General features: G+C 41.7%; 1 protein-coding gene across 2 annotated transcripts in view; it reads left to right on the forward strand.

Moving 5' to 3' along the window:
• CACNB3 (calcium voltage-gated channel auxiliary subunit beta 3) overlaps window positions 1-25,347 on the forward strand; it is a 39,821-nt gene that overhangs the window by 7,898 nt on the left and 6,576 nt on the right. For both annotated transcript variants that reach the window (XM_087925306.1, XM_026714665.2), the window contains exons 2-10: window positions 8,757-8,879; window positions 11,754-11,876; window positions 15,265-15,380; window positions 15,902-15,954; window positions 17,048-17,067; window positions 17,571-17,651; window positions 17,788-17,846; window positions 18,070-18,179; window positions 23,955-24,106. In XM_087925306.1, coding sequence (XP_087781432.1) covers window positions 8,757-8,879; window positions 11,754-11,876; window positions 15,265-15,380; window positions 15,902-15,954; window positions 17,048-17,067; window positions 17,571-17,651; window positions 17,788-17,846; window positions 18,070-18,179; window positions 23,955-24,106 — 837 coding nt within the window. The remainder of the gene's footprint in view (window positions 1-8,756; window positions 8,880-11,753; window positions 11,877-15,264; window positions 15,381-15,901; window positions 15,955-17,047; window positions 17,068-17,570; window positions 17,652-17,787; window positions 17,847-18,069; window positions 18,180-23,954; window positions 24,107-25,347) is intronic.

Below are 25,347 nucleotides of genomic sequence, written 5' to 3' on the forward strand. Positions count from 1 at the left end.
TTTGGGTTCCTGGTTCCCTTTTACACAAAACTCAGGATGATAGTGTTAACTCACTTTTCCCACTGAGTACTTTATTGTTGATTCAGCCCTTCCTTTGTCAACACAAGGCCTTGCAAGGATAGGGACCATCAGTTCTATTGTGTGTTGGGGTTAGAAGCATATGGTCTTCATTGGTGAGTAAGGGGAGATGCAATATTTTGTGGTCAATTATGACTGATGATGAGACAATTGCCCTCTTTCCTAAGATACAACGAATCTACTAATGACAGTCCAATGAGTACTGTTGGTCTATTCCACCCAAAGGGGAAAACAGTTTAATAAAGTTTGTAAAACATGACTCTTCGGGATTAAGTTATTTTCTGAAATGAGGAGATTTATCAATAAGACTTATTTTATATCAGTGCAATCCTAAATTGCATTAACAGAGGGACACAATCAAGATCAATGAGATACTAATACCACTCTTTATAGTCTTAGTAAGACCACACCTAAAATACTGCATTCAGTTTTAATCACCAGCTATAAAAAAAGATGTTGAGACTCTAGAAAGAGTGCAGAGAAGAGCAACCAAGATGATTATGGGACTGGAGGCTAAAACATATGAAGAATGGTTGCAGGAACTGGGCATGGCTAGTCTAGTGAAGAGAAGGACCAGGGGAGACATAGGAGTGTTCTAATATTTGACAGGCTGCCACCGGGGGGGGGGCAGTCAAGCTATTTTCCAAGGCACCCCAAAACTAGTCAAGGAATAGTGGATGGAAGCTGATCAAGGAGAGATTCAACCTAGAAGCAAGGAGAAATTTTCTGACAATGAGAACAATCAACCAATGGAACTGCTTGCCTTTGGAAGTTGTGGGAGCTTCATCACTGGAAGCTTTCAAGAAGAGATTGGATTGCATTTGTCAGAAATGGTGTAGGCAGGGAAGATCTTCTGCTTGGGTGGGGATTTGGACTAGATGACCTACAACGTCCCTTCCAACTCTGTTAATCTATATCTGTATTTATCAATAAGTCCAGAGTAGGCAGATTTTAGGTGTTTGTATGTTTGTTTTTAGGACCTTGGACTGCCCGAAACAGAGCAAAAGACAAAATGGTGGCTTGACAAAGCCTGGCAGAAAAAATACTTATGAGTACAGCCCTGTTCAGCCCTATTTTATTTGACAGGGAAAGTGCCTTAAATTGGCAGGTGCTGTGTAGCTGAGGATGGATGGATGGATGCAGGGGTGGGATTCTACGGGTTTGCACCTATTCGCTAGAACCGATTGTTAACATTCTAAGCAGTTCGGACAACAGGTTGTTAGAAGAAATTACTGGTCTAATCCTGTAAGGAAGGCAGGAAGGAAACATTCTGGTGTTGCTTACAGAAACTGCCTCTCCGTTAACCCTTATTACATTCTTGATAGAATTAGACTTCCTGTCTCAGGAACGTCTCTGGAGTTATTTTTCCCCTCCTTTGCTGGTACTTTGCTTGTGTGGAGTGACCATTCAAAGTTACAATGGCATGGAAAAAAGTGACTTATGACCGTTTTTCGCACTTACGACTATTGCAGCATCCCCACAGTCACGAGAGGCCAGGCGAGGAGATGTGTGCCTCGATGTGAGTAATGTTGAGTTGGCCATGCCCAGCTAGTCACATGACCACCAAGCCACGCCCACCAACTAAGCCATGCCCACAGAACCGGTTATTAAAAAAATTGAATCCCACCCCTGGATGGATGGATGAACTGAAAAGTTGGAGGATGTCCCTGCACATACATACCCTCTGCTCCTCAGCAAGCAAGTCCTTTCTTGACATGAAGGAAGCAAACTTTCTCCAGGCTTCCCCCCCTCATGGGCATCATAGGCTGTTCGGTTTCAAATAACATAAATCTGTTGCACTTAGACTTTAATGGGGTGTGGTCAAACAAAAAACGTTTCCCGATTGCACCAAGAAGAAAATATTTCTTTGTCCTGCTTGCACAGCCCTGTGGGATCCTTGCAAAGATTCGTACATACATTTACTTACAGGAACGGGTCCCTTGTGTAGCAGGCTCAGACTAACAGTATTGCCTCTTATCTACTGTCCGAGCAGCATCTTCATTACAGTACTTTCCCACCTAAACCTGAGTTTGATTCTTTTGCAGAGAGAAGCCCAGTGTGTGTGTCATTCACTCAGTCACCATCCTGGCCTTGGTGCCTGCCCTTCCAGGGTGACTTGCCTGTTGCTGGGAGCAGCTTCCTCCCCTTCCCTTTGAGGAAGCTGCCATGCCCACAGTTAAAGGGAGGGGAGAGCGGTGGCTGGCATTCAGTGCTGTACTGAACCGTTTTATGCCCAGCTGGGTGTAGGAAGGGAGGGGTGAGATTATTGCTTCATGGGAGAAAGAAAGGGAGAGGGGGAACTTCACCCTTCTTCTTTACTTTCTCTGCTTTATTTCTATTAAGGTGCATGTCTGAAAGCTCCCGTTTTTGATGCAGTGTCCAATAAACGCACATTTTTCAGTTCTTAGAGAAAGATAATAGCCCAGCAGCAACCGTGAGATACTACCAAGAATAAGTACACAGTCTTGCTGCCATTGGTTTGTCCCAGATCTTAATCTGTGAAAACATAAACGGCAGAAACATTAATACAAATGCAAATCTCCTTAATTTATTAACCCTTCGCACTCTGCTGTTTAGAAGAGCCACGAAGACCTGGCTGCTCATTCACTTCTTCAGCGAGAGAAAGTGAAACTCTTATTTCATAGAGCTTGCCATCGTTTTTACATTTTTTTTAATGTTTTATGGTAATTTCTTTCTTCGATTATTGTGAGCCTCTCAGAGTCTTTGGCAGTTGGGGCACTTATAAATTTAATTATTTATTAATGAACCAAGTCATTAATTATTTACTAATGAATCAAGTCATATAATGAACCAAGCAGGGGTGATCATATGGTTGCCTGTGGCCCCTTGTACAGTCATGTAATACACAGGTGTCAAATTTGGCAATAGTACAACTAGATATTGGCACGATTATCTTGGTCCATTTTCCAGGATATGGGGTGGTTTTAAGGATTGGGAAGAGAGTAGAAGGCATCCCAGAAACAAAGCTTCCATCTGTAACCTCCCTCCCAAATTTTCAGCCATGTTTTTCCAATGATGCTAGCTAGATGGAGTCATATGGCATTTGATTGAGTGACTGACTGATAGATTGACTTCGAAGACTTATGTCCTCTCTCGCAAGATTTGGAATGGTTCACAATTCACAAAGCGGTACTTTTAAAACTCAATAATATCCATCAAAATTATAGCCGAGATGCAATACCATCAAAATGAAGTGTAACAAAATTAATCCAGTAGAAAGGTAGCTTCACAAACAGCCACTCAAACCTCAAATGCCTAGTGAAACAAGATCAGTTTCATCACTTTCCTAAAAATCAACCTTTTGGAGAACCAGTAGTGGAAATTTTAAGTAGTCCAGAGAACTTGCAAATACCACCTGTGACTGGAGATTTTACAGTATCCTTCCCCTGCTACGCCTACCAAGCCACACCCTGCACCAAACTGGTAATAAAAAAAAAATTGAATCCAACCACTTACTTGGGAATCTATCAACAGTCCATTCAGCACCCTCCAGCAAGAGGGCCACCTTCAACTAAAGTTTCCAGGTACTCTTCAAAGGCAGAGTTGAGAGCCTATTTGTAGTCAGAGTTCAAGGTGACCAAAGCACCACGAGTCGTTGCTATGGCTTCTTGCTCCAAAAAGATATGGAATTGGTACACCAGCCAAGGTTCTTCAAAGGCTGCTCTGGGCAAAGCCTCCATCTGCTGATCAAGGAGATTGAGAAGCACCTCCAAGTTGCAACATGTCTTTTTGGGACGAGATTGACTCTGTCCAGAGGTAGCAATGGGGTCAAAGTATTTATGCACCAACAATACCTCCCCCTTTCTAGAATTCTGTTTTAGCTTGGTCAAGTATTTTATTTGTTAGATTTAGCTCCCTTTTTTCTACATAGCAAGTCAAGGCAACACACACAGTACTCGTCCTCTTTTTCTTCACAACAACACTCTGAGGTAGGGTGGGCAAAGACAGTGAGTGACTGGCCTCGCACTTTGGCCTCCTCATATTATAGGTAATTTTAGATTCCAAGCAGAGGAAATTTTCCTGTGGATAAGTCATTGTAGAAAGGAGAGTGTCGGCACAGAATTTACCACAGCCATGCTTTATTTTGCAGGGTCCAATCTGGGTCGATTACTGGGATCAGAGATTTAGTCTTCTGAGCTTTTGGATTCATGCTGGAGCCCATCACCAGGGAACGTCTCTCTCACCAGAATGTGACATTCCAGTGGAAAGTAGTTCCCTGTGGATGGGTTTCAGCATGAGACTGAAAGCTCACAAGACCAAACCCCTGATCTCTGTGAGCCATCCAGATTATCCTGGGACATGTATATTTGCCTTCATTCATACTTTATTTTGCCCCAAACAATAAGTCTGTCCGCATCTGTCCTCTTTGCAATAGGTTTGATTTAACATTTGCAGATCATGTTTTCTTTTCTCAACTTCTTTTGAAACTTGGAGTTCCTTACAGAGGCAAAGACCTGGAGTCTTCTAGAAATTTGTGGCTTATTGTTTTTGTCATTCTCTGGTCACTGCAGTGTGGTTGAGGCTGCTGAGACATGGAGTTCTGCAATAACTGGAAGGCCCCAAGTTCCCTACTTTTTTAAAAAAAAATACATCCATTAAACAGATGTTCCATTTACAGCCCAGTTCAATATTGAAATAAATTATATCCTTTAAGATGCTTTGAGTATTTTTCAGTGGCCCTATAAATTATTACTACTACTTTTCAAATGCTGTAAATATTTTAAATACGCCATATGCATTGCTTGTTAATGTTGCCAGGTAGACTTTTAGGATGTCAATCATAAGGTTTTTCACGGTGGCCTCACTGTAGATGTCTGGTATCTCAAATTCTTCTTTTGAAAAAGCACTTCTGATTTTCAAGATCAGCAAATGCTCCGTAAATCTGATCCCCCTGATAAGTGGCATTAAAAAAAAAATCTGTCCAAATGGGTTGTTGGCATTTTTGTTGGTTTAACATACACTTACATGACATGTGTCAAAATTTCATTTGTAAATGTCTGCTGATTCCTTTCCTGTAAGAAAGGAAAGCTCCACAAAAGAGAGAATACCCTGGGAAGGGCAAGGAAACTGAAGGGTCATGAGAAATGAAGTTGCTGTAATTCGCATATAGTGTTACATGGATTGGCAGGGGACTTGGAGTCTGGGGCTTGGCCAAAGGGTGGGATGAGGGCAAATAGATTTTGAGCAGGACTTTGTAGGTGGGGAACGCTTTAATAATACCCAAATGCTGTAGTGTGGTGGAAAAATTAGCTGTTTGATAACATGAACATGAGTGTTAGCAAATCAATGAAAGCATGGACAGAATTTAGCATTGAGTTTGTCACTAGAGAGCTGACAGCCCGGGTTTGAGACCCGAACTCTGTGCAACAGGGTAACCCAAGCTCCCATTCCTTGCCCCAGCCTCCTGTCCACCTAGCAGTTTGAAAGCATGCCAATGCAAGTAGATAAATAGGTATCACTTTGGTGGGAAGATAACAGCGTTCTGTGCACTTTGGCATTTAGTAATGCTAGCTACATGGCCATGGAAGGTTAGCTTCCATGCTGGCTGCCTTGGGTAAGAAACGGTGATAAATGATGTGCTGTAAACTGACAGAGAGACCTTTACCTTTACCTAGTGGATCATTCAAGTGTTCAAAGGGCTTCATCTAGATCAGGGGTCCCCAATCACTGGTCCCCGCACTGGTATCAGTCCGTGGATCATTTTTTACCGGGCCGCAAAGCTTGGGCGCCGCCATCTTGTTTCGACAGCGCTTCCGGGTTTTCAGTTGCTTCTGGCTTTTCAGTTGGAAAGCGGCGTTTGGGTGCTCGCACCTTAGTTTCGTCGAAGGGGGGGGGGCTTCGAACGAAGAGCCGTCCCGATGGTGGTGGAATCTCACATTACTCAGGTACCGGTCTGTGAAAGAATAAATAATTGTGAAACCAGTCCCTGGTTCGAAAAAGATTGGGGGCCACTGATCTAGATTACTTTAGCAATCCTTTCCATAACAGTCATAGAGGGCAAGCCTTTACTATTGTCTTTTGATTGCTAATTAAAGGGCATGGAGGCCCCTGTAGAGTCATTTTTGGGGGGGATGTGTTGAATTTGGACTTCTGAGTATTTTGCTACTATCATCTTATAAAGGAGTGGTGCAGTGGCCTTGAGGTGGAGCTCTCATCCCACAATCAGGAAGCTGTAAGTTCGATCCCAGGTAGAGGCAGATATTTCTCTCTCCAGGCCCAATGAGAATATATCTGCTGAACAAAACTCTGCATTGGCAACAAGAAGGGCATCCGGCCATTCAACACTGTGCTAACTCCATTCAGTTGCCCAGACTCCACCCTGCAAGAGATTATGGGGTCATTAAAAGATGATGATGATCATCATTTTGTTTGTGTATAACAGGAGCTTCCTCATCCACATCAACATAGAAGGTTGAGCTGCTCTTGTTCTGGCTGAGGAAAACTTCAGCCTCTCCATTGGTCTGGGTTACAAAAGAGAATAGGAGCAAAGCTGCAGCAACCCAGCAATTACTACACTATTCCAGCGGTTGTATGCACTGTTATACCACACCATCAATTACTGTGACTTTATATTTCTACCTTTCTCAGTCTTCTTTTGCCTTCAGTGTTGTTTGTATTGACATCTGAGACAATTGCAGACTTTCCATTCAAGGCAGCCATGGTGAATGTGGCTGCAAATGGGTGTGATTATAGCCACTCCGCAGACATAACCACATCGGTTGCAATTCACTGCTTTATTAAGGGGTGAGTTGCAACTCACTGCTTTATTAAGGGGTAGGAGTCAGTCTGTTTTCACCCAATCTGACTCTGAGTAAATGGTCAGGGAGGGGTGAGGAGGTACCTGCAACAAATAGGACAAAATAATCAAATAGGCAGGGCTGTCTCATTGCAGGCATATCTCACACGTAAGCACTGATCTTCTTGAATGCAATGCATATTCATTGGAAGCCAGCACAGGAAAGGATAATACAAGTAGCCCTTGACTTATGACCACTATTGAGCCCAAAATTTCTGTTGCTAAGCAAGATAGTTGTTAAGTTAATTTTGCCCCATTTTATGGCCTTTCTTGCCCCTGTTGTTAAGTGAATCGCTGCAGTTGTTCAAACTGCTTACATGGTTGTTAAGTGAATCTGGATTCCCTATTGACTTTGCTTGTCAGAAGGCTGCAAAAGAATCACGTGATCCCAGGACATTGCAACCCTCATAAATATGAGTCACTTGCCAAGTGTCTGAATCTTGTTCACATGACCATGGGGATACTACAATGGTAGTGAGTGTGAAAAATGGGCATAAGTCACTTTTTTCACTGTAACTTCAAATGGCCATGAATTGTCATAACTCAAGGACTACCTGTAGTAAATATATCTCAGAGGAAGAGCTTCCAGTGCTTTCCATATACTATAGAAGATGGAAATGTTTTTTGACAATAATCTTTCATGGGAAGAGAGGCCTGTTTTAAATATACAAAAGTACCTTTTTAAATCTGGGAATAAAACTTTGAGGAAGGGATGCATTCATTCTACATACATTTAACCTTTTTGCTGACTTAACCAATTTTCTGTGTTCGTACAATATATCAAAGCACAAACTAATGAAATAAGCTGGGTTCCCAAAAAATGACATTTCCCAAAATTTCCCACAACAAATGAAGCAAAGTTGACTCTAAGTAAGCTTAATATGTTGTGGAAAAACACTTGCTAGGGCCTGGCATGTCCTGGTTAAACACAGAGATTTCAGATTTCAACATTTTAATAGACCCCTTTCACCACTTGTTGATTTTCAAATGACAAATTGTAACCTTATCACTCGATCCCAGAATATTATAACCTAATCAAAACCCAAGTCCTTCATGTATCCAGTAACCTCTAAGATTTGACATTAGGAATTGCAGCACAAATCACAGTGGGGATGTAGTTTACAGGTGATTGTTCCAAAACCCTTGGTTCTCTTATAGTTAGTAAGGCAGGTTTGAGACTAATTTCAAAGTGTAAAACGTCTCTGTAGCTGAGATATCCACTCCAGCTGTGTTACTTGATAGTGTAATGGTATGTGGGAATGACTTTGGGTGATAGGAGAGAGAGGCACAGACTGGACAACCAGGTGTGAAAAAAAGGCTTAGCTCAGAGAAGGAGGAAACATTTCAGAACTCTCCCTAGTTTTCCAGAGAGTAAAGGGAAAGAAGGGAAGAAATACCTTTAGTCTTGCAATATTTGGTGGATGTAACCTTACAATAAGGAGAGAGCTAGCACTTCTGGTTATTCTTCTTGCCTGGACTAACTCACTAGGCTAACAGGTAGAGAGCTCAAAGAGCCAGTATGAATTCAATTTCCAGTGCCCCAAATAACAATGGCACTTATATACTGCTTCACAGTGCTTTTTTTCCCCCCAGTCCACTCTAAGTGGTTTACAGAGTTGCCCCCAACAATCTGGGGTCCTCATTTTACCGACCTCAGAAGGATGGAAGGCTGAGTCAATCTTGAGCGGGTCAGGATCGAACAGCTGGCAATCGGCAGAGTCTGCCTGCAATACTGCATTCTAACCACTTCGCCACCATCTCTCTTAATATATAAATAATCTGTGAGTGAGTGAGTGTGTGTGTGTGTGTATTTCTTGCATTTCCACCAGGGCTCTGCTGATATTTCTTGCATTTCCTCCAGGGCTCTGCTGATTCTTACACTAGCCGCCCATCGTTGGATTCCGACGTGTCGCTCGAGGAGGAACGTGAAGGGGTGAAGCGCGAAGTGGAGAACCAGGCCCAGCAGCAGCTTGAAAAAGCCAAGGTAATGGATGGAGTGGGCAAAATCTTGTTTTTTCTTAGGACAGAGAGAGGGTTGCATCAGGTGAGAATGACTGCCCCCGTAACAAGCCAGGTTAATATCCTGCAGTCCAGTTTTTTATTGTTCAGTTGCTCTGCTTCCATTATGGATTTCCCCAGCTGGTTAGAACACTTGTCATCTTTCTTTGTTTTCCCACTCTTTCTGCCTTATTTTTCCTTGAAACCACAGAGGATCAGCTAAACAGAGGAAGTTGTAACAGCTACACAGTAGAACGTTTTTGGCAATGCGAGAAGCTGCTGTTTGGAAGCACAGATTAATTTCTGGTAGCCCTAATGAATCTGAATTACAATTTGATTAAAAGAAAAATATCATAAGCAGTAGAGCTGTGAGATCACATGACAGCTATGGAGAGAAGCTGCAGGGTTGCAGAAAAAGACAGCATCTTTAAAGAGGATGCAGGTGCTATATTTATACTCATTTTTGGAATAAAATCTGAATTACTGAGAGAACTGATGAGGAGAAGTGGGGAAAAGCAACTACTAATACCGATCTCTCTAATGTGACTTAGGTAGCCAAAAAAAGGCACAATTCTTGTCTAAAAGTTGGCATCATCAGGTTTGAGAGAACTCCTTAAGATTTTCAAAAGTACAAACTGTCTTGTGGAGAGGCGGTATTATGATAACTAATTATTATTATAGACTATAAATAAGATTGCAGATTATAGACTCAAAGACATCCCCATCAGTGAGAGAAGATTCTTTGTCTCTCATACACAATCTTGCCTTTCCTTTTGCTAAGTACTGTATAGAAGGTGGTTTAATCTTTTTAAAACATGGGAAAAAATGTCAAGGGAAAGAAGGTATGGAGGTAACAAGTTTTCCATCATCTGCAACTTGTAATGAATATTTAGAAGCACACATCCATTTGCTTCAGTTGTATAGAAATAGATAAATGTATAGCCAAGTAATAGTTATTACTATTATTACTATTATTATACACAAAAAACAACAATGCACACAGAAAATGAGATAACTATGCTGGGTTTTGTATCACAAATCACTAGTTGAACACCTCCCAAGCATTTAGGACTGCGTGATATATGGGCGGATTATGCAAGCAGATCCCAGTAAGGTGGCCTTCTGCAGCTGACCCGCCTAGGTGTTTAGGCACAGCACCCAGTGTGCCAATTACCATTGGAACCACCATTATTATTATTATTATTATTATTATTATTGTTGTTGTTGTTGTTGTTGTTGTTGTTGTTGTTGTTGTTGTTGTTTCTCTTTAGTATGTTGTACTACATCTTATTTTCTTTAATTTGGTACACCAGTTGTGGGATTTCAGCTTCTTTCATACTTCAAGCTATGTACATGAAAATATTTTTTTCTTGAGAATATTCTTGTGGTTTGTAGTAATAATTATACTGTATATTTTATCATGGGGGTGGGGTTTACATGATTTTTAGATAGAGAGTTCTTCATATGTGATAGGAGAGTATCAACCTGTGATCGCCTATTTGTATTTTCATTTGAATGCTTCTTTAACTACTTCGCAAGTATTACTGAGATCTGGGCAGTTCTGTATTTATGTTCTGTTTTTTTATGGAAGGTTTACTTAATTTTGGTACTTAATTTTTTTTTAAAGATCTTGAAATAAAGTTTCATTTTGTTTATCTCCAATGAGATTTGTCCACCTTTCCGGAGACAGTTGAAGGGAGGGGAAAGAAGGGCTGAATTCTCTAGTCATCATACCTGTATGCCACAAGGCCAGGAGGTAGCACTATGGAAATTATTTCACCATTTGCCTTTTTTAATTATTAGAAAGGGATCAGAGAATGTGAAAACTCCATTTCTAATGCCAGCTGGGTTTAGGGATTGTGAATCTTAGGTGAAGCGCCCTCTGCGACACCTGAGCTACTGACCTGACTATAATAAAATTGGAGGTGGGAGCAAGGTGTGAAGAACCAGGAAACTTCTGGGAGAAGAATTTTGGAACCTCAAGTTTTCTTCCCAGCAGGTCTTAGCATTTATTAGAAGTCAGAAATACTAAAAGGGAAAAGCTTTCCTTTTTCTATTCAGGTTTCCATCGATCCATTCCATCTCCTCTCCCCACTTCTCCTTTTTCCCCATCAATATTCAGCCAGTATTCCACATGCCTTGCCTTGTCTGTTTGCTTGTTTGCAATGGGAAGGATTGGCATAAATCATTTTAAAACATGGTCTGGGAACAGAAAGAGGATGATGGGAATTTGGCATGGCCAGAGCATGCTCCTCCAGGAGAGAGAGAGAGAGAGAGAGAGAAATATATAATCCATGTACCCATCTCATTAAAGGAAGGCAGTGGTGGTGGTGGTGGTGGTGGTGGTGGAGGAGGAGGAAGAAGAAGAAGAAGAAGAAGAAGAAGAAGAAGAAGAAGAAGAAGAAGAAGAAGAAGAAGAAGAAGAAGAAGAAGAAGAAGAAGAAGAAGAAGAAGAAGAAGAAGAAGAAGAAGAAGAAGAAGAAGAAGAAGAAGAAGAAGAAGAAGAAGAAGAAGAAGAAGAAGAAGAAGAAGAAGAAGAAGAAGAAGAAGAAGAAGAAGAAGACAACCACCTATGTTTTGGCTCTTGTGACATAAAAGTGAACCCTGCTTAGATGTAGGTAATCTCCAAGCAGTGTTGTGCCAAAAAAGGATCAACAAAGGCTAAGTGGTGTTTTCCTTTGAAGGGATGGTCTACCTTTCTTGTTCGTGAATCCCTATCATTGTTCTTGGGTGTTCTTTGAGCCAATCAAGGTCATAGAAATAGGAGAAAGAGGAGGACGGACATTTTATTTAAGGTCTTATTTTACATTGGGACTCACCTGGCACCGATAATTCATCTTTGATTTCTTCTGCTCCTCAGAACAAACCGGTTGCATTTGCTGTCCGTACTAATGTCAGCTACTGTGGCGCATTGGATGAAGAATGTCCTGTGCAGGGATCTGCCATCAACTTTGAAGCCAAAGACTTCTTGCATATTAAAGAGGTGGGGCATTAGATGAGCAGAAGTAACCTGCTCTTGGATTTGTGAGGGGAGACACTGCATTGCTGCTGCTACGGGTAGAGGTGGAAAGGGGATGGTCTGCAGGTCGGATGACCTGTCAGCCAGGTCAATGTATGATCACAGTTGAGACCAGAATTTCTGTCAGTTGTTAAGCAAGTCACACCTAGTTTTACAACTGTTTTTGCCATAGTTGTTAAGCAAATCACTGCAGTTGTTAAGTGAATCATTCAATTGTTCAGCGAGTCTGGTTTCCCCCATTGACTTTGCTTGTTGGAATCCAGCTGGGAAGGTTGGAAATAGTGATTGCATAATTCCAGGATGCTGCAACAGTCGTAAATACATGCTGGTGCCAAGCATCTGTATTTTGATCATGTGACTACAAGGATGCTGCAACAGTTGTAAATATATGCTGGTGCCAAGCACCTGTATTTTGATCATGTGACTATAAGGATGCTGCAACAGTTGTAAATATATGCTGGTGCCAAGCACCTGTATTTTGATCATGTGACTACAAGGATGCTGCAACAGGCATAAGTGCGAGGACTAGTTGTGAGTCCCTCTTTTCAAGGCCATTGTTACTTTGAATGGTCCCGAAACCAATTGTTGTAAATTGAAGCCTATCTGTACAGTGTGGTAAGTTTAGACCAGTATTTTGCAACCTTGGCAGCTTTAAGGGAGTGGACTTCCAACTCCCAGAATTCTGGCTTGAAAGTCGCTTCTCAAAAAATGTTCTCAAACTTCCCATATAGAAATGGAGTTTAGTTTTTCAAAATGAAAGGGGCGTTTAGATAGGAGACTACCAGAAAATCCCAAGGCTCCAAGTGTCCGCAGGATCTCACACTTTCACCAGAAGGACGAAAGCTGCATCATGCTGTTGTGATGCAAGCACAACCCATTTCACACAGGTGTCTGATGTATTGACACATGTACTGTACATAAGAGGTGGAACTTATGTTGTGACATTGTAAACTGCTTTCCTCATTCTCCTCCACATGCCCTGGGGATGTCTATGAGTACAGGTTAGGTAGGGAGATTATACAACCCAGAAATAGACAAAGTTGAAGTCCTTGTATATTATTGCTAAAAACAACCACATTAAAATGAATTGAATAGCCTAGAACATTGAATAACTTTGTTTTTGAATAGCCTAGAACCTTGTTTCTCAACCTTGGCAACTTTGAGATGTGTGGCCTTCAGCTCTCAAAATTCTCCAGCTAGCAAGCTGGGGTGGATTCCATAAGCAAACTGGCTGGGGAATTCTGGGAGTTGAAGTCCAGATATCTTAAAGTTGCCAAGGTTGAAAAAGACTGGCCTAGAAAGTATGGATTGGGTTGCAATAAGTAACACGTTAACTGATTTCAAAATCTTAATTAAAGTGCAGGTAATGTTTGATTTACAACTGTTGGAGTGACAATGGGGGGGCGGGGTTATTTTGGTACTTGGCAACTGTTTTACCTTTATGGCCTGCTGTAGCACCCTATGGTCACATGACTGCAATTTGCAATAGCTTTTGCTCAGTTTCTGGAAATTCTGGTCCCAGTTGTGGTTGTAAGTCAAGGGTTACCTATATTATAAATGTGAACCCATTTATTTCTGTAATTTACTTGCTGCTCCATTTTAAAAAGGCTTCCATTTGATTGCAGTAATAATAGGAAAAGAATAAAAGAAAATATAATAATAACCCCACTCCAATAACAGCAATACAGCTTCCATTCCATTATCATACCAGGGAGAAGACCAGTTCTTACTATCAACCTTGCAACATTTTTCTGGAAGAGACAAGTCATAGTGGCTTTTCTTGATCTCCAACAGGGTTGGGGCTGACTGCCTCAAATATATTATATTGTTAAATACTGCTCTGTTTTAACTGGATATTTCACCTAAACCCAAACCCCATGCAGGTTGAGGAAGAGAAACAGGGAAAAAGTAGCTATTCAGAAGAGGGAAGTAGGGGGAAAGAGAAGAAATAAAAGTCAGGCCCTAAAAGCCCTAAAAATGTAGACAGGGTATAGTTTAATTTAGACCTAGTATCTCATTCCTTGGTTGCTGTATCCAGAAGATCAAATGTTTAATTTTAAACAATTTTTATTCCAGGGATGTAGCTTTCCAGTATTGGAGGAACAGATGTTTAGCTATAATGGCTACCCACCAAATGCTATGTTTAATTAATTATTCATGCTAAAAATATATAATTAGGGGGAAAAAAGCACCTTCGAAGTTCTGCTCTCATCGGAATAGCTTAAGAAGATGATAGAAAGAGAGCAGGGGGGGAGATGGAGATGCAGAGAGACAGATCCTATTCTCTCTCTCTTTTTTCTTTAAAAGAAAGATTTGAGTTCACTATCTGACTTGCATATGACTTTCTTAGCCAAAACAAGGGTTCCCACATCACACTAAACGTTAAACCGTGCTCTGCAAACCACAAACAAAATAAATCACATTATGATTGTGTGTGATGCATGATTTTAGCCCAGGTGTTTCCCAACCGTGGCAATTTATTGTTTATTTATTAATTAAACAAATTTATATAGCAGCCCAACTCGCATATAGATGGCTCTGGATGGCTTACAACGTATACTTTTTAAAAAAAAAATCTTATATAATAAAACCATTAAAAAAAAGAAGAAAACTTTACCCCACTCACCATGGCAGCCATGATCAGATTAGCAACTTGATCAGCTCCATTTCCATTTATAGTTCTTAGGCCTGCTGACAAGGCCATGTCTTTAGGGCCTTTCAGAAAAAAACAGCAGGGGTGGGGGCCAACTGCACTGAGGGGCAATGAAGTTCCATGAAGGGGCCACCACCAAGAAGGCCTTTTTTCGTGGTCAGACCAGATCACAATCCCTAATCGATGCGACCCACAACACGCCTTACCTTCCTGCCCGATGGGAAGAGGTAATCAGGAGAAACGTTGCTTCAAATAACCTGGCCTCAAGCCAGGTTATAGTTTGTAGGAGCTGTGGTGGTGCAAGTGGTTAGAATGCAGTATTGCAGACAAACTCTGCCCACGGCCACTAGTTCAATCCTGACCTGCTCAAGCCTCGACTCAGCCTTCCATCCTTCCAAGATCGATAAAATGAGGACCCCGATTGTTGAGGCAATATAAACTGCCCAGATAGTGCTATGAAGCACCATTAGTCTAAGTGCTATTGCTATTTAAACCAGCATCTTGAATTATACCTGAAATTTTATATACAATGGCTGGAGGGGGCTTCTACCCTTAGAATTCTCTGCAATAGTTGCGTTGTTAAGCCCACACATTTGGAAGCTGTCGAGGTTAAAAACACTAGTCTAGTTTGTATGTGTGGTGAAGTGGCGATTAAGTTGGGGATCAAGCTTATGGCTCTTCCTGTGATATTCCCTTCAGAAATACAGCAATGACTGGTGGATCGGGCGGCTAGTGAAGGAGGGGGGAGACATCGCCTTCATCCCCAGCCCACAGAGGCTGGAGGCCATACGGCTGAAACAGGAGCAGAAAGCCAGGTGAGATGAGACAAGCATATAGAGCGTTTAATTCCGGCAACGGAAAGAGATATTAAAAGTGTCTCTGGCCATAAATTTGGGAGTAGAAGATCAAGTGCCTTCCCACACTGAAGCTCTTGGCTAACTAAACTCAGCCTCCAATGTATAGAGTTCTACACGAGTGCAAATATTTAGGTTACTTTAATGCTTCGTTTAAGGGCAACATCAGTGGAAAATAATTTGGAAGGTCAACAATCATGTCAATATTTATTAATAAAATTGGACTTTGGGAGGGGATGTGTCATATACAGTAGATCAGGGGTGTCAAATACATTTCATCACGGTGGCATCACGTGACGTATTGGGATTTTTTCCCCCCTTCGCTAAACCGGGAGTGGACATGGTCAGTGCGTGATGCATCCGGCCCGTGGGCTGGGAATTTGACAGCCCTGCAGTAGATGGATTCTAAATCTGTCAACACACAACACCACTTTTTAAATCCTAGGTTCTTACCATGTATTTGCTTTCCTCTCTTACCTTAGGCAATCTGGGAATCCTGCCGCCAGCAACCGGCGATCGCCTCCCCCATCATTAGGTAAAGACATAAAGTAGAACTAACCTTTACATATCTCTGCCGTTGTTGTTTTTTTAATTTTTGGCTTGAGAAAAGCTGTGTGTCAAATCACGCTGCATATCATCATTTTGAAAAACCCCAACAGGTCAGAATTGGAACTGATCCTCCTTGCATGTTTCACCTGTGCATTGGAAATGGGGTGATGATGGAAAAAGAGGGAACAGCTACAAAAGGAAGGAGGGTTCATCAGATGTGAGAGGAATGTTGTCTGGATTCTCAGAAAGAAATGTGTGAGATGAAGTTGGTAACACCTTTTAGGAGTAAGACAGATGCTAAATGAAACCTTCAGTGGCTAAGAGCTTTTCTCCATAAATAGCAAAACAAAAACAAAAAAACCCCAAAATGATAGCAGTTAATTTAAATAATGCAGAAAAGGGGATATCTTAGTCATTCGATTTTGCCTCCCTTGGCTTGTCTCAAGTATAGCATTGTCCGTGAAGTTCTAAGTGCAAACAATGACTTCCAATGCTGTAATGTAAATACAGGTAGTCCTTGACTTACAAAAGTTTGTTTAGTGACCGTTCAAAGTTACAACGGCCCTGAAAAAAGAGAATTACGGCCATTTTTCACAGTTATGACCATTGTAGCATTTCTATGGTCACATGATCGAAGTTCAGATGCTTGGCAACTGACTCCTGTTGATGACGGTTGCAGTTTCCCTTTTGCAAACATCTGACCAGCAAAGTCAATGGGGATGTCAGATTCCCTTAACAACCACGTTACTAATTTAACAACTGCAGTGATTCACTTAATAACTGTGGCAAGAAAAGTCGTAAAATGGGACAAAACTCACTTGGACAAACGTCTCCCTTAATAACAGAAATCTTGGGTTCAATTGTGGTCGCAAGTCAAGGACTCCCTGTATGTGTGGGTACATATCCTGCTGCACTTGGGAAATAATGTCAAGTATTTCCTGGGAGAAGCCTTCCTGGTCCTGTTGCAATTCCAGGAGACCAAATCTCCATCCCTGCAGAACTCCAGTCCTTCGCATAGTTTTTCTCTTGCTAGTCCGTGACCGTTGACAATCTCGTATCTTTTTTTCTCTTCCAACAAGCCAAGCAGAAGCAAAAGCAGGTAAGGCCTTAACGTTGGGGCTCCTTCCTGGGATGGTGCTCCCTTTTCTCCTCCAGACAGTTCCCCCACCCCCACCCCAGAAAAGCAGGATAAATTCTGAGGCTGTCTTGTCTCACTTCATACTTGAGCAGGTTGGATGCTAGGACAAATCTGAGAGCCAAGCTTCCCGGGGCAAAAATAACTCTTCAGTAATAGTGGAGTTTTTTTTTATATCACCGAACTTTCAAAAGGCAAAGTGAGGCTGGAGTCTATTCATCTTACAGAAAACCTGAAGCCTCCCCAACTGGGGTGTGATATTGTAGCAAAAGCAAAACAAAATGGATCCTGGGCGGGTGAGGGGGGAATGATCTTGATGTTGTGGGGTCAAAGAACTGGTGAAATGTGAGGCTTGGAGAAACTTCTCTTTATTTTTACGACTTCCCCCTTTTCTCCTTATGATTAGCAGACTTTAGCTGCAGAATAGGGGGGAAGCCACATCCGGTGACACACTCTCCTTTTTACAGACAGAGCACATCCCCCCATATGATGTGGTTCCTTCCATGCGGCCAGTGGTGCTGGTGGGGCCCTCACTGAAAGGATACGAGGTACGGGGGTGGGCAAGGGATGAAATTCACTCCTAAATTCTCTCCTAAACCCACATCGGATATGCTCATACTGACTGTGGTTGTCAGCTAACTAGTGCCTTTGCTCACCTCCCAAACTTACCTGTCTTTCCTCCAGGTGACAGACATGATGCAGAAAGCTCTTTTTGATTTCTTGAAGCACAGATTTGATGGCAGGTGAGGCATTAAAAAAAACAACACCCACTTCCTCTCCCTTCTCTCCAACTTCCTACCCTTCCTGAGGTGGGGAACTATGGCCACCACTACCCTATGGCCCCTTTATGTCTTGTGGACTTCAACTCCCAGAATTCTAGCCTTGAAGTCCACAAGTCCTCAAAAAAGGGCCATCGTTCCCCACCCCTGTCCTAAGGGCATTTAGCAGAGTCATCCTATTTTTCAGAATCTCCATCACGCGTGTTACAGCAGACCTGTCCCTGGCCAAGCGCTCGGTGCTCAACAATCCTGGGAAACGGGCCATCATTGAGCGATCTACAACTCGGTCTAGTATCGGTGAGTCCTAAATAATTGGGGTCAGTTTAGCCCTGGATTCATTTCCAGAAGAACTTCAATTTGGAGCATGTCTGCCACACAGAAGCTTGATATCTTCAGGGATCAACACAATCTTTTAAAAATTGTGCTTACTATTGCTTTATAAACACTGCACAGAGATTTTTGAACCTGGAGTCAGCCGTGAAAGAGGTCTGGGAAATTTTATCGTATAAAAAATAAGGACAAGCAGCATTCTTTTTTTTCTAAATTATTTTCGAGTTCAGCTTCAGAGTTTTATAATCCACCTGAGACCTTGCTAAAGAAATTCCAAACTGAAGCAGATCAGAAGTGGCAACGCATTTATGAAAAATTAGCAATAGTACAGAAGTAGTTTTATCAGCATCACATCCTGAAGGGCAAGGGAAAATCCCTCTTTCCCATTTTTATTGTTGCTGCATTTCATTGGTTGCAACTATTTCATTGGTTACTTGTGTGGAACCAGAGTAACTCTTTCAAATCTCCTGGGCAGAGATCTGTTCTTTTCCTTTGGAATTTCTCTTGTTGCTCAGGCAACTATCCCTAAAACAGTATTTCCCATCTCGTTCTTGTCATTTCAGCATAGGCATCTATGCAATTGAATGGTTTATACAAACCATTTTCCCTAGATTTCTGGAAGGGCATGGAGGAATCATTTCATAACGGCTGTAATGTAAAGTATGTTTATTGGCGTTTAAAGGCACATAGCCCAAAATAGGCATGAGTGGGAGGAAATGGGGGTATTGCTAAGTGAGTATAAATAAAGGAAGAGGAGGAAGGGAAGATTCAGGGGCAAGGCTGAAAGTATTGTGATTTGAATCAATAGGTGTTTAGGACTAAATGACATTGAAACGCTGAATCTTAAACAATGAGCTATGCATTTAACACTGCTGTTGTGGGGAATGAGAATGTCATTTGAGCTTTTGAATTGTGCAAATTGTGCAATTTCCCCCCATTCTGCTACCATCCCAAATAAAAATAATCTCAAAGCTGCCTCTGTTGGAAATCCATTAAAACCTACCAGATCAGCAAGAATTGGTTAGTTATTGTCAAGAACCCTCATGTAAATATTAGCATGTGCTAGCCATTAATATTTTTAGCAACTTTTTTTCAGTATACACACACACACACATACACACACTGGAGCCCCTTCTCTGTGAGAGGCACCCTGTTGATGGCATTTTTGCAAAATACAGGAGCTGAAAGTAATTAATATAGCATTGCATTTGCTATGATGAAAACCAGAGGATGAGGCCCATGCTAATACATAACAAGCAAAATACAAGTGAAGTAGTGTTGTACAGGACACATTTTACAACCTGGGGCAATGCAGTTGAAGGTTCAAATTGTTATTGCTGCAGTGTTTTTGTAATTCTAAAATCTGTCCTCTCTTGGCACAATGATCTGTGCAGAAATTAAGTTTAAAATAGGCAATAATTCATTTTAAAATTTGTATGCATTTGCACATTGGAAATAGCTTTTAGCTTTTGAAGCACATGACCTTAGAAATCACCCAAAAGAACCACTTAAAAAGCAATCTGTGGGCAAAGTGATTGATGGAAAGCTTGTCTGGAAGATAAATGGGAATATATACCACGGTCCTGGTGAATGACTCCGATGTCATAGTAAGGGGATAAAATATTTGTAGACACCAATACCTTTTTAAAGATGCAGCTACTGCCCCAGATTAAGGCAAGTTACAGTACTAGTATTATTGTTTATTAAATGTATGTGTGATCTAAAAACTCCTGCAATTTTTCCATGGCTATTCATGGAATCAAACAATATGTTTTAATATTTCTTTCCGATATCCATGCAGTTACAAATGTGGTAGGTGTGAGCAGCCCATAGACCTATAGGCCGGATGCAGCTCTTTTGAGGGCGCATTTAAACTGCAAAATTATATTAGTGGGATTTTTAGGTTAAGTTTGAAAAAGAAAAAGAGAAGAACAGACTTATAATCGATTTCCTCTCCTCTTTCCTGATGGCCTCACTGCTATATCTTCTGTAGCTCTTCCAAACTGGGAAAAGAAATGTAAACTTTTAATTACAAAATAGTTATCCTCCCCCAACATATGGTCATGGAAATTCGACTGGATGAAGTAGAAGGCTGTGACATGGCTATGAGTGAGAAAAGTTGGAAAATTGTAGAGATTTTACTTTCATTTGACATTGTGTTGCAAACCTGGATCAGCTAACCTCACCTGATCTCTCTTAAACAGCCATCTAATCATTCTCCTTGAATAGACTTGCTAGCTCAAATTTCTCAATTTTCTGCTGTAGTCAACACATTGTATTTATATTCTTTTTATGTTCCATCAGTGCAGACTGTAGTATTTCAAAAGCACTTTCTATGCATTTCCCCAAGCATTGACTGAAGAACAGTGATCCTCCCAAATTCCATTCTATGTATTGTTATTCTATTTAAAAGTAAACCCCACTAAGTTCAAGGTGATTAACTCTGAAATATGCACAAAGCCAACACCTGGAAATATCCCCATCCCTGAAGCCAGGTGCTGAAAGCTTATGTGTTGTTTCAACACCTTGCCTAGTTGAGCTGCTTGCTAACACATAACCTGCCAAATGTATGAATATTCTGCATTCAAAAAGGTTTGACATGTTTGTTTTGCTGTAACCTTACAATCACTGTGTTATATGGGTCACCATTTATAGTACTGTAATCCCCAAATTGCAAAGTAGTTGCCTATGAAAAATTGGTTGGTTACCTCTTGCTACTTTATACCTGTTGTGGAAAAATTAATAAATTGAAAGTGTGTGTGAATAGATTCCAAGAATCACTTAAAACTCCAATTTGGCAGTTTGAATCTCACCTGGCTCAAGGTTGACTCAGCCTTCCATCCTTCCGAGGTCGGTAAAAGGAGGACCCAAATTGTTGGGGGCAATAGGCTGTAAACCACTTAGAGAGGGCTATGAAACAGTGTAAAGTGATATATAAGTGTAAGTGCTATTGCTAAAAGATAAGCCTATTTTTAGAATCAACAAATGATATTATTTTCAGGCAATGGTTCTTAAAGTGCAGATCCTTTCAGAGATTCCACAAAGTTAAATCAACAAATATTTTAAGCTTTCTCAATTTTAATTTCTGATGCAGTAAATATTGATAACTATAACCCACATAAACCAAAGTTCTTTAGGGTCCTCAATAAATTTTAAGAATGAAACCCTTTCATTTCTTCGCCATAGTTATTCTACATCTATTTGCAGGTCTTTGTATTTACTACGGTGTCATTATTATTATCAATATTAGTACCTCAGTATCAGTACCAATACATCAGTATTAGTATCAGTATTAGGATGGGAGACCACAGATAATCTCAGTGCTGTAAATGGAGACTGGGAAATTGAAAACCATCGCAGGAAAAGGAATGTCAAACTAACCCTTTATTATTTATTTATTTTATTTATTTTGTCAAACAATTATTAGATAACAGGTATAAGTATAAACATGGTTATAAATATATGAAATGGATACGAATAAGAAAAAAAGAGACAATAGGACAGGGATGGTAGGCACGTTTTGGTGCGCTTATGCACGCCCCCTACAGACCTCTTAGGAAAGGGGTGAGGTCCATAGTAGACAGTCTAATGTTGAAGATTTGGGGGTTTGGGAAGAAACCACAGAGTCAGGTATTATCGACAAGGAAGCTCCAGGGATATGTCCAAGCATTCTTGAAAGTGGGAAGAAGAAGAAGCCACAATTCCTTTCAGATGAATGGAAGCAAATCTCAGGAGACAGAATGAAAAAGAGAAAAAGGGAGAAGCAGCTCAGGAGGAGATACTGCAAGACTTTTCTCAAAGCATTTCTCCTGGAGAAGGAGCCAAACAAGTCCAGCCTGTGAAGAGCCCCGACCCCAATGTTTTGATAAACATTGCAAATGAAGCCCTGAAGCCCCAAGGAGATGCAGTGAGTTGGCACCAGGATCTCAGATTGGCCCTTCCTCGGTGTATGGAAATGGCTCAAGATAAAATTAAACTCATTGATCAATTGTGCACTATTTTAGGAAAGCATCAATTCTATCACTAACTTCAGCTCTCTGAATAAAATATATGTTTGTTGTAATGTCCTTAATTTCACTTGGGTTCATTCTCAAGAATCAGAGAGGGCAAAACCTTGGCTGTCACTTGAAATGGGTCTTTTTTTTCCCCTTGAGCTTTTCTCCTGAAAGTTACCTTCATTTTCTGCTTAAATCTTCCTTCTGACTGAGAAAGAGGAGGCAGGTCAAGAGATCATTCATTACCTTCTCTGAAAGTGACTTCTGCTGACTCATTGCCCGTTGTCTTCTGTGGAACCACTTCCAGAAGACCTCCTTCTATCTCTGCAGACATGCTACTCCATGTGTAAACCCAGAATGGTTTAGAGCAGGGGTGTCAAACTGGATTTCCTTGAGGGCCGCATCAGGATTGTGTTCGACTTCAGGGAGGCCAAGGAGGTGTGGCCAGGGTGGGCGTGTCTAGCTCAATGTCACTCATGGGGGGTGTCTATGGTGACCTAAGCATTCTGCCAGAGAAAATGGGGCTTGGGAAGGCCAGCCCTCCCGAGATCCATTTTCACTGGTGGAGGCACTGCAAGCCAGTTCTTCATTGTTTCCAGGGTGGCCCCGTGGGCCAGATCTAACAACCCAGGTGCGACCCTCGGGTCTTGAGTGACACCCTGGTCTAGAGTTACCCTTTTAAAACAGGTAGTCCTTAGACCTATGACCATAATTGAGCCACAAAGCTAAGCAAGACAGTTTTTAAATGAGTTTTATTTTACGTCAGAGTTGATAATTGAATTCTGTATTATCAAGTTAGTAATAAGTTTGCTGCATGCATCTGGCTTCCCTGTTGACTTCGCTTGTCAGAAGGTTGCAAAAAGTGGTTATGTGATTTTGGGAACGCCACAGTTGTCATAAATACATGCCAAGGGAAGAGGCTTGCAACTTCATTAGTGGATGGTACACACTGGCCGTTCATGGCTTGGCTTGGTGGCCCCCCCCCCCCCCCCTCTTGTGATCTCCAAGTGAGTGTCCCTCTTCGGGATTTCTCCTGGGGAAGATGGTCTCCCAACATGTAGTAAAAGACAAGGCTCTGCAGAGCCACCGCGCCATCAATCCTTCACTACCATCCAGTCCTTCATAAAGATCTAAGACAGGTGGTTTTACTACGGGAAAGGAGCCAGGAAGATGCGGGCCAGATCTAAGACAAGGCTTTTACTACAGGAAAGGAGGAAGATGAGGATCATTGGAGGTGGGAAACACAAGAGATACAGGTAATCCTCAACTTACAACCACTTGTTTAGCGTGTGTTCAACTTTAACAACAGCACTCAAAATAGTGCCTTATAATCTGCGCTTACAATTATTGCAGCTTCCCCATGTTTAGAATTCGGATGCTTCACCACTGGCATGTATTTGCAATGGTTGCGGTGTCCTGGGGTCATGCGATCACTATTTGCAACCTTCCCAGCCGGCTTCCGACAAGCAGCGTCAATGGGAGAGGCTGCATTCACTTAACAACCCTGAGATTCACTTAACAACTGCAGTGATTTCTTAACAACCATGGCAAAAAAGATTGAGAAATCGGCAAGACTCGCTTATAACAATGGTGTTGCCAAGCGATGGAAGTTCAAGCCCCAGTTTGTGGTCCTAAGTCAAGGATTAACTGTATCTGAGACGTACAGAGGGAAGGAAGCTGAGAAAATGGCATTTCCTCTTTGGGGAGAAGGATGTCCAAATTCACAGCCCTTCTGTTGCTTTTACAGCTGAAGTCCAGAGCGAGATTGAGCGGATCTTTGAATTGGCCAAGTCCTTGCAACTGGTAGTGCTGGATGCAGACACCATCAACCACCCAGCCCAGCTGGCCAAAACCTCTCTGGCTCCCATCATTGTCTATGTCAAAGTTTCATCCCCAAAGGTGAGCTGGGAATACAGCCTTCCCGGGGGTGCTGTTGCTGCCTCCTTGTGGTGTTATCTGGTGATGCTCCTGAGATTACAAAGCTGTAGCCTTATTCAATAATCTTTACAGTAGTCCTCACAACAGGGAAACAAACAGTTGCTATCCAAATAAAGTTAGCAAGTCAGAACAATCTTTGAACGAGAGAGAGAGGGGGAGGGAGGGAGGGAGAGAATTCTCTGAATTTTACCTGTCACTTCCATTCTCAGCTTTAAAATACAAGATTCCAGGTGTGTATTCCAGAGCAGAGGATGATGGGAAAATACTTCTTCAGTGCTTTATGCTAAAGCTGCTTGTAACAGGGTGGTCTGGATTGCCCTGCCATTTTCTTTTTAAAGAAATTTGATTGGAAAGGGCTGTTTTCCATCACCAGAGAAGAGGCAGGGCGCTGCCAGTCTTGATTTCTTGAGTGAACAGCCTGATACGCAGTCCCAAAGGTGCTTTTTTTTTTTCCTTGAGAAAGTCCAATTGCCTTTTGGAAAAAGCAGTTTTGGGACTACCAGTCTCTACATTTTGTAAAAAGCACCTTTGTCACCACGATGACCTGGATGATTGAGAATCTCCATAGACATAGGGCCATCTGATAGGTGGGTGGGCTACTCTCATAACTAGGTGGTCTTCCAAGCTACCATATCAGAAGAAGGAGCCACATCGATCAAGAGAGCCCCCTCCCTTCCTTAGGAAGCCCAGGTTCATTTCCAACAAGGGCAATCAGCCTTTGGGTGACTATGGGCTATCTGTTGTAATTAGGAGCAGTTGCATCTACAGTACATGAGGGAATGATTCAAAGGACAAGAGTTTTGCTGGAAGAGCAGACTTTGGAGGGGTGTCTTTGTTTTTCAAGTTATTGTAGCCAAATTATATTGGCTGCTTAACTATTTTCACACATCTCCTGCCTCAGAATAGCTGACAACTTCAACACCAATGCTGCATATTTGCACAGAGGGATATTTGACCTTCTGTGGACCAAGGAAACGGGGCTAAGGGCCACATAACGAGGGGAGCTATAGTGGCACATAGCACAGCAGATCTGTAATTTTCTCAGTTGGCTGAGGCTGAGAAAAGGAACCGGATGTTTATGAATTGAATGTTCCTGGCAAGAAGGCCAAATTCATTCCTTGGCCACTGTCTTACTTATGTAGAGCAATAGCTCTAGATCAGCTCTTCCCAATGGGGGCACCTGCCAGATGTTGGGGTTAAGG

Source organism: Pseudonaja textilis, chromosome 2 (genome assembly GCF_049901715.1).
Source record: "Pseudonaja textilis isolate UNSWEBS1 chromosome 2, rPseTex1.2, whole genome shotgun sequence".
Taxonomy (NCBI): Eukaryota; Metazoa; Chordata; class Lepidosauria; order Squamata; family Elapidae; genus Pseudonaja; species Pseudonaja textilis.